Raw genomic sequence first — 15,626 nt, forward strand, 5'->3', positions numbered from 1 at the left:
ATGTGGTAGATTAGTATATATTGATGCCGAGTCACTACCAGATATACATTGTCCCACTCATTGTTACAAAAAGCTTTTCAAAACTTGTGGTTCGAGATAAACCATAGTTTGAACAAAGAATGGTCAGTGCACGTCATATTCATGTTTGGTCTTATCCTTGTTAAAACCACGCAGGAAAGTCATACTATCGGAGTCTACGGTGGTGGCGCGGTCACATTCAGATTGATAGACCACTTTGCTAGTCAGGGTCGTCACGTGTACTTCACCGCACACAGTGACCACAATAGCAACATTATGAAAGTCCAAAGGGACGGTTGCTTCACTGTAAAGCGATATTGTTCAACCGATGAGAACAAGTGGGAAGAGTATGTCGAGCATAGAGTTGCTAGTCTAGATGGACCACCTCTTGTTCAAAGCGCTCTGTCTCCTAAGATCTGGGCGACGACCGACCTTCGTAAATTGGTTCAGCAAACTTGCGACATATACATCTCGATCGTTTCCATAGGCGATCAATCTGAGAACAGCCACAAAGATGTCATTACACACTTTCTTGGGCTGGACATGGACCTTAGTCATTTGGTACTCACAGCTGTCAATGCCCACGCATTTACTGTATTAGCTGAGCAGATGGGACTATTGGAGCGGGTCAAGATGATTATTGATCTTCCTGTTGGCCCTTATGCAACCAGGAATGAACCGAACTCCTCTCCTCTTCATAATATCATGAAGGGTAAGAAGATTTGGTTACCCGCATCATACACGGTCTCCACGCGCATCAATGACAACATCGCACAACTTGTGGACCAGGGACATCAAGCTACTATTGGTATGCTCAAGATGGACATCATGCCTTTGTATAATGCTATCGATGCCTTTTTCAATCACATGAACCCTGTTTTCCATGTTCCCATAGCCTACGCCAACATGTCCAGGATCGACAGCGGAGAATCCTGGACGTTCTACTTGAATGGCTTGACCGAAAGTGTGAAAAAGCAGATTCAAGCTTTCGACACAGATCGGCGGGCTGTTCTCAAGGCCCTGAAGTTCACTTCATCAACATTGACGACAACAGATTACTGTAACAAAGCTTACGGCGCTAATTACACGGGAGAGGATGACTTTGGGAAACGTACACCCGTCCACAACCGAACTTCTGGAGTGCCAACTAGTATGAACAAATACAGATACACGCTTGAGGATGGAAGGTGGTGCATGAGAGCAGCTGTTTTTGCAGAAGCGATTGGCGTCGAAGTTCTTACCATCAAAAGCTACGCCCAGCAGACCATAAATTTGTTAGGGGAAGAAATGGTTGAAAGGAAAGATCAAATCATGACCGACTTCGGTATCAAGGGCTTGACTCAGTTCGAGGTACTTAGAAAGTATGGCAGGCATCCTGATAGATAGAATTATGTTAGTCAGTATCACGAATATATGAGACACTCAGATCTATCTTTTATTGTCTATTTCTCTTCTCTGGTCTTCTTATGTAAAGAGGAGGTCATTTTTATAGAAGTACTACATAGCGACAATGTTTTGAATGAAGTGGCATTGACTACCACTAATCAAATAGTCATTTATCGAAAGAGATAAGACATTCATTGCTAGTAAAGCAGATCATCCTTCACCTGACTATGTAACTTATGGTATCAATGACTGGTGTCTGCTGTAAGGATTCCTGTAGTACTTCTACGAGAGCACTGGCAGGGCTAAGGGATGGCAGGGTATCGCAATTCCAGGTATACAATTGAGGATGCCAGGATACGAACTCGGAATTATGGGAAATAACCGCGTCCATTTATTTTGACCTATGTTGACTAGATAGCAGTTCATTCGCGTTTTCTACATCATTCGGTCCTTCTATTCTTGATGTTGTCCTTGTCCGACAGGGGGTAATTGATAGTATTATCAGTACGGTCTAGCCCCTCCAAACCTGAACCCCCAAGTGATTTTGCAACCTATAATAGTCAGCATAGCCGAGTAAGCTTCTAGCTTTTTATAATTAGGCGTACCTGAGTGATCAGGCTCTTGTCTCCAACTGCGTCTGCAGTGACATCCCAGAATGCCACACCTCCTAGCCTGCTCTCGCGTACGAAATCTAATTTAGAGCTTATAGATTTGGCATTCTCATAGGACACCATCATCTGGCGGGTAGCATCATACGAGTATGCTGACTTAGTGGTGTCGTCCCACTCCTGTGAGGCACCTACCAATGGCATGTCCCGGCATGGATAGATGGTCTGCAGCCAATCATTCTCGAAAGGGCCAAATGAAGACCCCGGACCTTCGGTGTTATAGAAGCCGCGCCCATATAGCCCGATTCCGAGGTTTATCTTGTGCGGAGAAATTTTAACCACTTTAGAGTAATAATCGATTGCGTGGGCCACCACGAAAGGAGTTGCAGAGCTCTGAAGAGTCGAGGGGTATAGGGGTGCGTTATGAATTGCAACGCTGGAATCGTCTGGCTTAGGGGCAGCACCATTGAACTGGTACCTATCTTCGATTAGAACTTTTCCTCAGCGTAAGGGGAGACATACGCCATAAGAGTCCAGTAGTCAACATATTGATCCATTTCAGTTATCTTCAGATGTTTGTAGTTCTCTTCCTCTGAGGAAGGCATAAGCTTATTACAAGTATTTCACAAAGATGTACACACTTGGTGGAGCTACCACAGAGAGGGTGAGTTTGTTTGTATCAGCTTTGTGTGAATAGTCGTCGATAGCCTAATCAGTAGAATTAGAGCAGAACCTGAGACTGCGAAGTTTGATTACGTACCTGGCGAAACTCCTTTACTAACTCGACGTAGTTGGCCGCATCCACCGGGCCTTATAAATATTAGCAAATTATTAGAGCTGCATTGGATAGTATAGACAACCATCCGGAAATACCCATGCTAGGTCGATTCCTAACGCATTGTCAAAGCTAGTTATCAGATACCTCTCTTGCTGTACATACCATCCCATCCAAAGTTGTACATACAATGCATACAAGTTTGGACAAACTTAGTGCGTCTCCCTGGATTGGCCACTGCTTCTGACCAGTTACCAGAGAGTCGCCAGCCTCCAATTGATATGATCGCTTTAAGGTGACGATACTTGCTCTTCAGGTCGACAATCTGCTTAACGTTACCAAACACGTTGTTGCCGTCCTGCTCAGAATCATCGCCCGGGAAGATTCGGTCGACATCCGCATACTTGTCATAGTGGTCACTTGAATTGGGTGAATAGGTTTGCACGCAGAAATGATCTTGGTGCACATACCACTGTCCATCATTCTGAATAAGAGCAAAGCCGTACACAAGATGTGTCAGGTTTTGAACATTCGTATCCGAAGGGACAAAAGCTTTGTCTGAGTAGCTAGCCTAGGATTTGTTAGAAACGTTGGTAGGTACACTCGATCAGTATTAGCTTTACCCAACTCGGATAATACCCGATGACTCTAGACTTCTCGGCGTCCATACTTGACGAAGGAACTATTAAAGCAGCTACTGAAAAGCCTGACGTAATCTGTATGTTGCTTTACCTATGTGATGATTGATGAAGGGGAGGTATAGTATATCTATTTACAAATGGTACACTCTCAGTGTGACTTGCACTTCATGAACTATGGAAGTCATGAGCTAGCTGCCTCATAAATTGGATCGATCTGACAATGTCTGTGCTTTACGTCATGTAATTGATGCAGTGCACTCACATCCTATATATTTACTAAGTGTTGTCATGTATGCGATGTACTCGATACCTTCATTAGGCAGGTAGCAATACTCTCCGCATATATGTGCTGCCGGATCTATAGATCGACAATACAGCGGTCCGCGGCATATGCACGAGTCGCAACATATGGGAGCGGTGCAACGTATGAATCGACAAGTTCGGAGTCCGGTGCCTGTTCTGCATATCGGGCCAGACCAGTCTATAGATCAGCACCGGGCACTCTATGTGGGAATACTCACATAGGTCTAACTTAGTCTGTCCATAGCTAGATACGAAATACTGTAGATATCTATAAGATACTGTGGGTACCGACATACTGTGGATACCTATCTTACACTGTGGATGCCTACGAAACCTTGCGAATACTTACCAGACATTGTGGATACTTACCAGACATTGTGGATACTTACAAGACATTGTGGATCCTTACTAGACATCATTGAGACCTACTAGACATAATGGATACCAACTAGACATAGTGGATACTTCCTAGATATAGTGGATACTCAAATCATAAGGTGGATACTTAAGAGACATTGCATGAGAGCTGAAGCTATACAACCTATAGATGGTCGCAGTTGACATACATGCGGATATACGTATGATACAATCACATAACATGAGGACCCATACGAGATGCTATACATGATCTTGGTGTTACGTTCAGTTTGGATTCCTTGCATGCTAATCTAGGATTGTAGACTTCCATGTGCATAAGCTACATAAGATGACTTTTGTAGCGGTGAAAGAGACGGGGAGAATTTGCTTCAGTAGACCAGGGTCGTGGAAGATGCCGACGTAGCCATCGCTGTCTTCAATTGGCGCCGAATCAATCGGTCCCTCAGGACTCAAGCATTAGCCTCTCCACCTCCCGATATCTAGCTCCTGCAGTTACGCCTATACCTACTATGTCAGATGATGCTTCTAGATGGTGGATACCAGTTCTCGGCTTTTTTGCAGCAGCCTGACGCACCAGATACCAGCAGTATATCCTAATACAGACTCTATAGCTCGAACTTAGGGAGGAGCTGGGTCTCAATCATGCCCAACCAGCGACCTTGTGCCAACCTACTCCGATGTGTACAAAGCTATAGGGACAAGTATTGTTGGATCAGGCTCAGCCGCTAGGTGCATCCATAGTGTACACTTTCCTTGTTCGTTGGCTTCTAGCTGTCGCTAGCTTTGGGTCCCGCACTTGCAATGTCACAATAAATGTTCATCTTTGTCACACATTATAGGCACATGAACAGGACAAAATACGTGTAACTTTAGAAAAATACCATTGATTCGATGGTGAGTGATAGAATTGTAACTTGACTGATTGAACGTTCACTAGATCTAGTATATAGCTGCATTTCTGGAAGAAGAGATTGTAAAATGTATAATGTAGTTTTTTAACATACTCCAGACTGACAGATAAGACTGATATACCACTAAATATCAGTCCTCATGCAAGCTTATCGAAAAACACACGTATTAACTGAGCATCCAAAGCTCCAGGCAACAGTGATCGCACATCTGCCATGACCTCCTCGTCTGCCCGGTAGGCTTTGATCACGTTCTCGATCGGTGAGAAATATGTTGGCTTGGCTCCGTGAGTGGCCGAAACTGCCTTCTGGCAAAACACAGGGTGGTAGAGGATTGAATGCTGAGTACCATGGAGCTCAAGCCCGACTAGCTGCACAGGAAGCTCTTCAAGTGTATAGCGGGTGAAATTCTCGAGCCGGCGATCAGTCAATGTGGCTTGGCGAAGACGGGACTGTATGTAATATGTTGAGCTTTTTTCCAGCTCATCCTCGAATCGACTACGGAATCGAACAACAGCATCTAACAATTTGTGGTACGAGTCGGTCGTGATGTCTCCCCAGCGACAAATGTGAATAGTGCAGGACGTTGAGTTGTTGGATAGTTGCCAGTTTTTAATGAAGGTCTGTAGATGGAGAACCATTTCGTTTCCAGCTGCCATAGCCAACTTTGCAGCCCGGGAGTCACTCATACCATGAGAGATGGTTTGCTCGTACTTGTGTATCTCATCGCACACTAAGATAACGACTTTCCTGTGCCTGACCGTGAGAACATCCAATAGTTTGGCCACATTGCTTTCATCTAGAAGAGGATTATTCCCCATCGACATTGTGACAACGCAGCTGTCCTCTGGATTGGAGGTGTTGATGGGATAAGGTTCATCGATGGGATACATGATTCCTGTAGCAAATTGCGTGCAAGTGAAAGAATGTTTGAACAATCAAAGATACCTGACGGAGTGGAGCTGAAGTCGAACAGTGGTATCCAAGAATATTGGCTGGTGCGGCCTCCATGATGCATGGTGAGCGGACTTATCTATACAAACCATAAGCTTTCTCACGACGCAATTATATGACATCTCTGCTAGAGCTGATCTGTATACTTGCGTCTGAATCCAGCATTGTGATCGGAAGACGATATTCCCTTGACGGTAAAATGATATCAGCGGTATGCAGTTTTGCATGCATGGAGGTTGTTTACGTGCGTTACAGTGCTTCGTTGGGACTCAGGTGATCACTTAGGCCACTCCAATGCATGAAAGTGATGCATGAGTGACATAAGTACCTTCAGACGAAAGAGACCACGCACACGGTGGCGATACATGTATATGGACAAGTGCATGAAATAATGCTGCAGCGATGCGCTGGACTGAGAAGCGCTTTCATGACTGCTGCATCATGATTATCTTGATCTGCATATCGATCGACAATATCAAAACTGCCAGTGACACAAACGCATCAAAAACGTCACTCAGCTGCAAAGCTGCAGCAAAGTGTCACTAAAGTACGCATAATACAACGTATCACTGAACAGAAAGCCTACATGATTGCGTATAAAACGACAGTCGAATCGTCGGTATTTCACTCACAAAACTTATCCACATCTTTGACTTCAATCCGAGATACCAGTAAGAAAGCCACCCTACGAATTTATTCCTATCAACGCCCACTTGAAAATGCAGCTCTTTCGCGCCCTACTCCTTTCAGCTTCGGTATCAGCTCTTTCAACACGGCTTGAAAATCGAATCGGCGCATCTGAATTCATTACAGACCTCGAAACCTACTATATCCGCGCGTTTACCCTCGATTTGTCCCTAGATCTACTCAATGGGACTGATGGAGGAGCTGCTAGAGTCACCGATGCCATGCTGGGTCTCAAGGAGGCCCGCCAAAAGCTTGAGGTAGATGCAAACTTGATGACTCCACTATCAGGGGCCGACAGCCGTGCAGTGACCAAGGAACTTGTGTCTCACGATTCAATTGACACTAGCTATATTGGCAAAGTCAAAGATGGGGCAAGTTTACACTTTCATAACAGGCTAGATTCTAACCTATCGGGTAGAAAGATGATTTGAACAGGGCCATCTCGGAGGATAAGACTACCGAATTCTTATACTCTATCCGAACAACTGTGAAGAACCTTCTCCCTGTTATACAAAGCAAAGTCGACCCTGCAGACGGTATTGCTGTCTCGTTGATGGAACAGGATCTGATCGCCAAGATCCAAAGCGCAATCGACGTTTGAGTAGGGCGGAGACATTTCGAGCTGAGGAGCGTCTGCTCTACTCAACCAGTTGTTAAGCTCATGGTAAACTGAATTTATTACCAAAAGAATCTCAATATCACGTTCTTTCGAGATAGGTATATTATCCCATCTTATGACTTTCTGTTCTCATGTCTACGTTGAAGAACGTGCGAAGGGGTGTGAACCTGTGTGGCTATGAGGGCAAATTTCAGAGCGCAGGAAAAGATGATATGTTGTTCGGAGGAATTTTTTCTTATACAAGTACTGATCCAATGGCAAAATCATGTGGCTGGGAGCCTCCAAGTGGTCTTCGTCAGTAAGATGATCGGGCTATATTTTCAACAAATTTTCTTGCTGCTCTTTTAGCGCTAGGCCCTGTCATTGCGATTGGTATCGTTTTCGGAATTCAAACTTCAATCATTTGGCAAACCCAATGCATATTGTTGCATGATGCAGCGTTCCTAAAAATCGGGCCATGCAGCGAACAACAGATGTGTGCCCTTGCCCCGTTATGTTTCGCGACTTACTGTCGTGATTTAAACATTCCATTAAACATTCCATAGAGAGACACCGCGGGACAGTGGGTTTTAAAAGGAGGAATTTTGAGAATGTTGAGATAGCATTTTGTCTCATAATCTTACAAAGGAAAGAAAGAACGTGGCAGAGCTCGAAAGTTCAGTCATGACTTGGTCGCATAAGTGTTTGAAAAAGTAGAAATGATAGTGATGCTGAGGAGCACCATGCGGGATTAAATTACACGAGTGGTGAAATGATGAGATAGTGGACAAGTATCTAGTGGAAAGTTCATTGGTCGAGTTTTCGCGAATGAGGTCAACTTTTTGGAGGGCGGGTTGGACGAGAAGGGCTTATGAACGCCCTAAGATGGGATGACGTGAATGCTGCTGATGAACCTGAGTTGAGACGCTCATTGGGCATACTGGTGCTACTAAGGGACCAAGCTTGTAAGTGCGGTCCTTGTAAGACTTCAAAGTGCAGGATGTCACTGTTGAAATGTGATGATTTCATTGTCATGAGCAGCATAGGATGATTTTAGGCTTATACCTCCATGTCCATCACGATCTGTTTCACCAGCGCCTACACATGTTAGTATCAAGTGCTCTACCATACTGCTCATTGTATGGAGCACTCACCTGCATATCCTTGCTTGCCTCCCTCCCTGCCTCCAGCACCTCTGCATGATTCGCCTTGCCCTTTTCCAACAGTTCCTCCAACTCCTGTACAGTCAGCCCCTGAATCTCAGGACTGTCGCCATGGAATCCTCCTTCCAGTACTGCCTTATTGGTTACGAGACTAAACGCCAGAACCCTCATCCCGCAGTGCCGCGCAACAACTATCTCCGGAACTGTGCTCATGCCAACCAAATCCGCGCCCAAAGTCCTCAAGGCACGACACTCTGCACGGGTCTCGTATGTTGGACCCGACAGGAACGCATACACGCCCTCGTGCAGTTTTCTCGCCTGATTTCCTCCAAACAGTTTCACGAAGCTCTGATGCGCCAATCGCCTCAGGACAAGACTGTACGCATCACTCAACCCAGGGAAACGATCGCCAAATTCAGCGATATTGGGGCCCATAAGGGGGTTTGCACCGACGAAGCCAGGGATGTTAAGATGGTCATTCAAACAAACGATGTCGCCCACAGCGTAGGATGGATTGAGGCCACCGGCGGCATTGGTGACGATCATGGTTGTTATGCCGAGGATGGAACAGACACGAGTAGAGTAGGTTACGAGAGACATGGGGTGGCCTTCATAAAAACTTGTTTGGAGTTAGACCGGGAGGTCATATTGGAGATGCAGAAATGTATGAGGAAGCATGGAAGATGGAGGGAGGAACCACGTGGGGCATTGTAGTTCCTCTGATGGGTGAGGAAAGGTGAACTTACTGCACGCGGCCAACGAACAGCACAACAGGTGTATTCTTGGGCCCTAACTGGCCGAAAACGAGTTTACCGGCATGACCTTGAACTGAAAGAAGGCTGTATCAGTTCAATCCCATGTTAATCTCGGCGAAGTGTCTCATCCTTGCCATGTTCCTCTCATTGCCTTCGAAATCTATTTAAGACACGTACCTGTACTTTTAGCGAAACCGGGGACATCCCCGTATGAAATTTCGACTTTGGGCTCTGGATTGATGGTATCCGCAAGACCCCCTAGACCTGAGCCACAAACAATCGCAATCTTGGGCTTTGCAAGTCCCTCCGGCAATATCTTTCGAAGGTGCTGTGCAGTCTCGGTTGCTCTCTGGAAGACGCTCGCTTCAAAAGATGTGTCCATGATGTCTGTTTTGAAGAAGAATGTGATCTAATAATGAAACCGGGGCAAAAGAAAGCGTAAGATGATGTTTAGAATATACTCGTGCCTTAGTGCCTTCTTTTCGCAGTAACAACTAAGCCTTGGCGAAAGCGACCGATTCTCGGGCGGTGAGCGCTGCAGAATCGAAGCAGGACTAGCGCCGAAATGTTCACGACCCGGGATAGAATCTCTTGATGCACGACGCGAAGAGCTTCATCATTGGCTGTACACATCGCAGCAATGGCGGTGCCAACATGCGTGAGAGCGATGCTCCGCGTGGGCAGACGTCCAAAGGTATGTTAATGAAGATTATGATAGAGATTCGGCTGATTTTAATTGAAACATCTTAGTTACCTACCCTTACTGCAGTGTCCCAGGTTCGCCATTCGACGGAACTACTCGAGACACATATCACAAGTGAAGGTCTTGACATTGTTCATCTGGCAGAGTAAGTGGTGTAAGTGACAAGGAACGATGCACGTTATCTGACAATCGCCTAAGGCAGCGTGGAATCACGATTGGCCGTAGGATGAAGTAAGTTTTCTTCAAATTACCATCCCGATTAACACATGGCTAATAATTCCAGGCTCACCGAAGAGGATATTGCTCATGTGCAGGGCATGCTCGAGAGCGGTACGATGGAAACCCCTAATGGAACGAAGACGTCAGTTTTCTGAAGAAGGACTACACCATGACCGCTGACAATACCAGGATCACGGAGGATGAGAGGAAGCGGCTTGAGAAGATGTTGAAGGAGGGCAGAACGGAGGCCCGTACTATGAAGAAAGAGTTAGTCTTAAGAATGTAGAGCCGATGGAAAGACTGCTAACATCTCCAGGGTTACGGAACAGCAGATGGAGGGGCTTATGAAGATGGCGGAGAAGGGCGAGCCTTACAATCTGAGGGCAATGCGCCTCCAACCTTTCCGGCGCGTCCCAACTCACGGTATCCCATGCTGCGACCTTCAGCTTCGTACATACAGCATTCGGAACATGGACATGTTTGCCGACTTCGCCTTACGGGCGGCATACTATCTCAAACTCCCAGCTAAAGGGCCAATTGCGCTCCCACGGATCACGGAACGATGGACAGTGCCACGAAGCAATTTCATCCACAAGAAATCACAGGAGAATTTCGAGCGAATCACACATAGGAGACTCATACAGATACAAGATGGCCACCCTGAAACAGTGCGCATATGGCTGGGTGTTCTGAAGAAACACCAATACCATGGTGTGGGCATGAAGGCCAATATCTGGGAGCACGAAAGCCTACATGTCGCTGAAGCTGTTGAGAAGTCTCTGGACGAACAGAAAGAAGATATACAGGCTGTCTGGCAAAACTTTGGTACAAGAGCAGATATGGTAAACTCGAGAAAGGTCCGCGAGCAGCTACGGCACCCGTCACACACGGGCATCTTGGCTGAGATCGAAAAAGAGCAAGCCCTGGACAGAGGGAAGTTCCAACACAAGATTCAGGATCGCAAGCAACGTGAAGGCAATGAACAAATCAAGAGAAAGCGGATAGAAGAATCGCGCAAGAAAAAAGCGCAGGATCGCGCTCGTCTGGAGAAAGCACAAGAAAAAGCACTTCTGGAATCTATACAAGCGAAGGCTACAGCGGGTGCCAGCAAGGGCACATACAGCCAAGAGGACAAGCCTCAGCTTGCCGAGCAAGAACTGGAATTTTTGATCAATGAGTCAAAAGAAGCAGAACCAGGCGAACACGAGGTCAAACCCGGAGTAGAAACGCCTGTAGAGACTCCCGTGGTGACTGATGTATCACCGGAAGAATCTGCGACTGTGGAGGCCGCTTCAAAGCAGGCCAATGCCGGGATAACAAGCACTACAACGCCTATTGAAAACGTGCCAGAATCAGCTACTACTTCCAAACCCGTGGAAGACGTCCCAGAACCAGCTGTACCATCCACACCCATGGAAAACGTCCTAGAACCAGCTGTAGCATCCACACCCGTGGAGGTACCAGTATCTGAACCAGTCACTGCTTCTATATCCGTCGAAGATATTTCTGAACCAGCTCCCACTCCCACTCCTACTCCTACTCCCACTCCCACTTCCACAGCCGAAGCCCCAGCTCCCACTCCAATTCCCACAACCCCAGAGGACTCTAATACGACCGATTCCGTCGTGCCCCCGAAGGAGTCCGGTGAGCAGCAGAAGAAGTAACAGATAGTAGGCAAGCTTCAGATTCTTGCTCTGTATAAATAGTACATAAGACAGACGACATATTGTGTACATGAACCATATTTTGTTCCTTGGACCGCCCAATGTAAAAGTTTTGACCAGGATGTTTTCAGTGTGGATGTATTTGTTTGTCTGCGCTTACAAGTTCATGATGTCCGATTGACTGCACTGTGATGGGTTTGTAGAGATGTATCGACGTAGGATGATAGAGATAGTTTTGGTGAAATCGGTGATGGATGTAGGCAAGAATGCTATATACATGTCGAAAGGATCTCCAACATTGCAGATGATCGGATTTTAACTAGGTCGTGTGTGGTAGCACCGAGAAAGAGTACCCTATTCAAAGCATTCATAGAACGCAGTAAATTACGTAAAGAGTGACACGCGTGTTCGGACAAAGCACCCGACAGCATAAGTATTATTGACAATCCTATTCATTCGGTCCCATTCCAAGTAGTAGTATGAGGGTATCTGTAACCGTGACCCGACACAATACCCAACTAGTACGAAACTCCCAGACGCCATATATAGGTTTGATGCTGATGCTGTACTTTTGTCCCATTGCAAGCAACCTCCTTTTAGCAGTACAGTTCACATGACAGCACACTCTCTATCAGGTCGATCCTCCTTGTCCTTAGAATCCAGGAATCCACCCGGTCCCATGCTCCTCGACCTCTTCTTCTTTGAGACACGCTTACCCTTTGACCTTCCCATCGACCCGTGCTTCGAGTGCTCCTCACCATTACCAAGACCAGAATCACTGATCTCGACGGCAAAATCGTCTCTATCTGCAAGTCGATCTCGGCTCTTGCGTCCAGTCAACAGACCAACAGTAGCCGCGAGACGACTCTCACCACTTTGGCTATGGGGTCGGCTTTTGGACTTGCTTTTCTCGGCTTTGCTGCTTCGCGTTGAAGCAGGCTGTAGGTGGAATCGACCGTCTTCAGTAGGACTTGAAGGGGCGGTATTGCCCCGTGTACTGATGGAGCCAGCAGTACTAACGTCTTCGAAGACCACGCTGGTACGATTGCTAGACATGCTTGATCTTCCCACGGGAACTGATTTGTGATGTGGCGCGGTGGCGATGGGAAGGTCTAGACTAGGTGCTCGTGGTGTAGGATCAGATGCAACGTGGTTGAGATGTCCTGTTTCAGTAACAGGTCTTGCTTCTGGTGTGTTTTCGACTCGGGGCGACGTGGGTTCGATCGTAGCGATTATCGGTATCGTGTCTGTATCCCCAGGGGCAGGAGCAGGGGAATATGGTAGTCCTTGAATCATGTATTCAGCTTCTTTCTCTGATAGAATATTGAAGTCCTCTCTTGATACGTCAGCAGAGAACTTGTTCATGCTTGCTTCGTAGTAGCCAGGTGGGCTGCCGCGAGCGAGTTCGTCATTGATAGGTTCGACTCGGAAAAATAGCAAATACGGCGACTCTGCCCTGAGCGCCTCATGTATGTCAATACTCTTTACACGCTGGGAGGCAAGATCGTCGAACAAGAACCACTGAGTGGACTGATATGGTGGTAGTGATGTATCGGTGACATTACGTTCGTGTGGTAGTCGTGCATCGCCTCGTACCAGGGATATGTAGTGGCCAGAGTTGACGGACCTACCACGATGACATACTACTGATTGCAACGAAAGTTTGAAATTTCCGAATAGAGGCCCTTCGTCGTCCATTCTGTCATCAGAAACAAAGTGAGGCAGTGCTATCTCGAGTGGTATGTCTACAAACGTATCTATTCGTTTTGGTGTCCCATTTGATAGCATTGTATATCGTTTTAGGCAGATGCCGAGAATGGGCCTCTTGGCTGAGAAGTGAGCAGCAACCTGTGCATCGCTTTTGGGGGCGTTGTCAGTATACCAGGCTATAGTTAGGTCTTAGCCGAAACTTCAACATCAATACAGACCAGCTATGCAGTGCTTACGTATCAAGCTGAAAAACTGCCACGCTGGCATCATCACCTCTTTCCGCATTGACCCACCCCTTGCTCGCCGTTTGGTAACCAGGGCGAGGTCATCTACGGGCTTTCTATCAGCCTTCTGGTCTGATTCAAGGCTTGTCTTTCTTGCTTGCACGAATCTCTCGCTGAATATGCTGTCTGTTCGAAGATAGCCTTTCGAGGGCCGCTTGGAGAATGTTGGGGTGCTAATGCTTGTTGGGGTTGTTGTTACTGGTGAATCAATGCCACTGTCTATCTCAAGTGTTTCGATATGGACAGCCTGGTCTTTGTTAATGTCGCTTGATCTGGACAACTGCAAAGTACTGCGGCGTTGGAGCAGATGTCGTTTTACTTCAATCTTATTATTGAAGTAAGCCTCGAGACAGTCTTCGAGAGTGACGCTATTGCCCGAATCAGGTCCTGCATCAGGCAGTGCTACTTCAAGAAGCCTCTCGTTGACGAATTTGTGATCGTCCTGGGCGTCTTCCTTGCCAGTGTGGTATATGTCCATCTTCAAAGTCAATAGAGGCAGCTCCAATTTCTCGGTAATAAACGTGAAGGCCTCAGACGTGTCCTGTTGAGATATGTTCTTTGCTTCTTCCCACCCACAGCTTGCCAATGACTCCTGAATGTGACGGGTCTGAATTTCTCGTTAGGCCAGGAATAGATATGATAATATGCTTAATTGCCTTACTATGTCTGTGGTTATCAATTTGCCAGAGCGAAGGAGGTTGACCCACAACCGTAGAAGCGCAGTCAGACGCCTTCGGGGCACGTCTTCAAAATTATTGAACAGCATTCCTTCAAAGCTGTCAAGGCGTGCGAACATCGCAAAGAGTAATGCATCAAGATAGCAAGTAACCATTTCACGGTTTTGTGCTCCCAACATAGGCACCTCTGGGTCAGGTTCTTTCAATATACCCACAATAGAATCCTCGAATAGAACCAGTAGATCATATGCTTGCTCTGTATCACCATTACTGAGGCTCGATCGGAGCGCATATTCGATCTGGGCATCTTTCAAATTCGTGATCCCAACTTTGTGTAACCTCTGGGATAGACTTTTGACCTGCAGGAATTATTAATATATTGCAAATCTCGATAAGCTACTTTCTTGTTGGACGTACTTTCTTCTCTTCCTCTTTGTCGCCTTTCACGGCCTCAGCCGTAGTGAACACTCCGTACAAGTCGGAGGATGCGGTTGGTGCATTCTGGTCGTTCACGGTATTCGGTCAGCTATGTTCTCATTCATGGTATAGGATATAAGCCAAATGCTAGGGATATATGCTTCAGCCTTACGCAACCAAAAGTGCTCGTAAGGCGTCTCAATTGGGAGAGGAAACAGCGGTTGCAAAGAGCTCGTCGATTCAATCGAGCTCGATAGCTAGACACTGTGACCGGCGGAAGTGTAGGCGAAAGTGATGATACTCTTGAATACGCCTGGTGACGACATGGAAACATGCAGCATACATTACGCTCCTTGCTCCGGCCAGGGCGGTTCGAACGTTTCTCGCGCCGGCTCAGAAACCTGGTCATGCCATTCATGATAGTTTTGCCTTGAATATGTGTTGAAGACATCCATGAGGTTTACCTTGTTGAAGGTTGATATCGGCTTGTCAAAACTCTTTTTATTCCATTTGTAGAGGCGGGATGCTGTGCTCAAGCCGGTGGGGTAGGCAGTAAAGGTAAAGATAGGTATCAAGTTCGTGGACGCTTGTAACGATGACGCGGTGTATCTAGCTGGGGACTATGGAGAAGAATCCATGGATCAAGTATAATCGATTAAGATATGTGATGTGAGGGATATGCGAATGGGTTAAGCAGCAAAGTAGTTAAATTAATCAGGTAACTGTGCGGACAAGGACTGTTTGGGTCGGCAGCAACAGCATCCCCGCCCCGTCTCAG

At 46.6% G+C, this 15,626-nt stretch overlaps 7 protein-coding genes across 7 annotated transcripts; 3 read left to right on the forward strand and 4 right to left on the reverse strand.

The window, feature by feature from the left end:
- Positions 1–141: 141 nt before the first annotated feature.
- Positions 142–1,404, forward strand: EJ05DRAFT_502593 (6-phosphogluconate dehydrogenase C-terminal domain-like protein; the record flags this gene model as incomplete). The annotated part of the gene is made up of 1 exon (XM_033747283.1): positions 142–1,404. The coding sequence occupies one exon, from the start codon at positions 142–144 to the stop codon at positions 1,402–1,404; it is 1,263 nt and encodes a 420-aa protein (XP_033598578.1).
- A 440-nt stretch (positions 1,405–1,844) lies between these two features.
- On the reverse strand, positions 1,845–3,455 carry EJ05DRAFT_502594 (glycoside hydrolase; the record flags this gene model as incomplete). The annotated part of the gene is made up of 8 exons (XM_033747284.1): positions 1,845–1,955; positions 2,010–2,490; positions 2,535–2,604; positions 2,654–2,720; positions 2,773–2,822; positions 2,873–2,902; positions 2,953–3,358; positions 3,411–3,455. 8 exons carry the CDS (start codon positions 3,453–3,455, stop codon positions 1,845–1,847), a joined length of 1,260 nt encoding a protein of 419 aa, XP_033598579.1.
- A 1,702-nt stretch (positions 3,456–5,157) lies between these two features.
- On the reverse strand, positions 5,158–5,910 carry EJ05DRAFT_487928 (uncharacterized protein; the record flags this gene model as incomplete). The annotated part of the gene is made up of 1 exon (XM_033745651.1): positions 5,158–5,910. One exon carries the CDS (start codon positions 5,908–5,910, stop codon positions 5,158–5,160), a length of 753 nt encoding a protein of 250 aa, XP_033598580.1.
- A 780-nt stretch (positions 5,911–6,690) lies between these two features.
- On the forward strand, positions 6,691–7,259 carry EJ05DRAFT_502596 (uncharacterized protein; the record flags this gene model as incomplete). Its single annotated transcript, XM_033747285.1, has 2 exons — positions 6,691–7,017; positions 7,077–7,259. 2 exons carry the CDS (start codon positions 6,691–6,693, stop codon positions 7,257–7,259), a joined length of 510 nt encoding a protein of 169 aa, XP_033598581.1.
- A 998-nt stretch (positions 7,260–8,257) lies between these two features.
- On the reverse strand, positions 8,258–9,643 carry EJ05DRAFT_478156 (uncharacterized protein). Its single transcript, XM_033744400.1, has 4 exons — positions 9,352–9,643; positions 9,166–9,247; positions 8,411–9,038; positions 8,258–8,354 (listed from the first exon to the last, which is right to left on the reverse strand). The coding sequence occupies exons 1-4, from the start codon at positions 9,554–9,556 to the stop codon at positions 8,316–8,318; spliced, it is 954 nt and encodes a 317-aa protein (XP_033598582.1). The 5' UTR covers positions 9,557–9,643; the 3' UTR covers positions 8,258–8,315.
- A 137-nt stretch (positions 9,644–9,780) lies between these two features.
- On the forward strand, positions 9,781–12,115 carry EJ05DRAFT_478157 (uncharacterized protein). The gene is made up of 6 exons (XM_033744401.1): positions 9,781–9,868; positions 9,925–10,022; positions 10,076–10,108; positions 10,161–10,238; positions 10,286–10,363; positions 10,413–12,115. Exons 1-6 carry the CDS (start codon positions 9,815–9,817, stop codon positions 11,758–11,760), a joined length of 1,689 nt encoding a protein of 562 aa, XP_033598583.1. The 5' UTR covers positions 9,781–9,814; the 3' UTR covers positions 11,761–12,115.
- Positions 12,006–15,572, reverse strand: EJ05DRAFT_478158 (cysteine proteinase). Its single transcript, XM_033744402.1, has 5 exons — positions 15,192–15,572; positions 14,849–14,932; positions 14,416–14,790; positions 13,707–14,361; positions 12,006–13,646 (listed from the first exon to the last, which is right to left on the reverse strand). Exons 1-5 carry the CDS (start codon positions 15,264–15,266, stop codon positions 12,370–12,372), a joined length of 2,466 nt encoding a protein of 821 aa, XP_033598584.1. The 5' UTR covers positions 15,267–15,572; the 3' UTR covers positions 12,006–12,369.
- Between the last annotated feature and the right edge of the window lie 54 nt (positions 15,573–15,626).

The sequence above is a fragment of the Pseudovirgaria hyperparasitica genome (assembly GCF_010093815.1).
Source record: "Pseudovirgaria hyperparasitica strain CBS 121739 unplaced genomic scaffold EJ05scaffold_12, whole genome shotgun sequence".
Classification (NCBI taxonomy): domain Eukaryota; kingdom Fungi; phylum Ascomycota; class Dothideomycetes; order Acrospermales; family Acrospermaceae; genus Pseudovirgaria; species Pseudovirgaria hyperparasitica.

Coding starts and splice junctions, on each gene's coding strand:
- EJ05DRAFT_478157 (XM_033744401.1), top strand. CDS start 9,815: ATGGCGGTGCCAACATGCGTGAGAGCGATGCTCCGCGTGGGCAGACGT. Junction 10,023..10,075: donor GACATTGTTCATCTGGCAGA/GTAAGTGGTGTA, acceptor CAATCGCCTAAG/GCAGCGTGGAATCACGATTG. Junction 10,239..10,285: donor ACCCCTAATGGAACGAAGAC/GTCAGTTTTCTG, acceptor TGACAATACCAG/GATCACGGAGGATGAGAGGA.
- EJ05DRAFT_478156 (XM_033744400.1), bottom strand. CDS start 9,556: ATGGACACATCTTTTGAAGCGAGCGTCTTCCAGAGAGCAACCGAGACT. Junction 9,039..9,165: donor CTGTTCGTTGGCCGCGTGCA/GTAAGTTCACCT, acceptor ACTCCAAACAAG/TTTTTATGAAGGCCACCCCA. Junction 8,355..8,410: donor AGGCAAGCAAGGATATGCAG/GTGAGTGCTCCA, acceptor TAACATGTGTAG/GCGCTGGTGAAACAGATCGT.
- EJ05DRAFT_478158 (XM_033744402.1), bottom strand. CDS start 15,266: ATGAATGGCATGACCAGGTTTCTGAGCCGGCGCGAGAAACGTTCGAAC. Junction 14,791..14,848: donor ACAAAGAGGAAGAGAAGAAA/GTACGTCCAACA, acceptor TAATTCCTGCAG/GTCAAAAGTCTATCCCAGAG. Junction 13,647..13,706: donor GCAGTTTTTCAGCTTGATAC/GTAAGCACTGCA, acceptor ACCTAACTATAG/CCTGGTATACTGACAACGCC.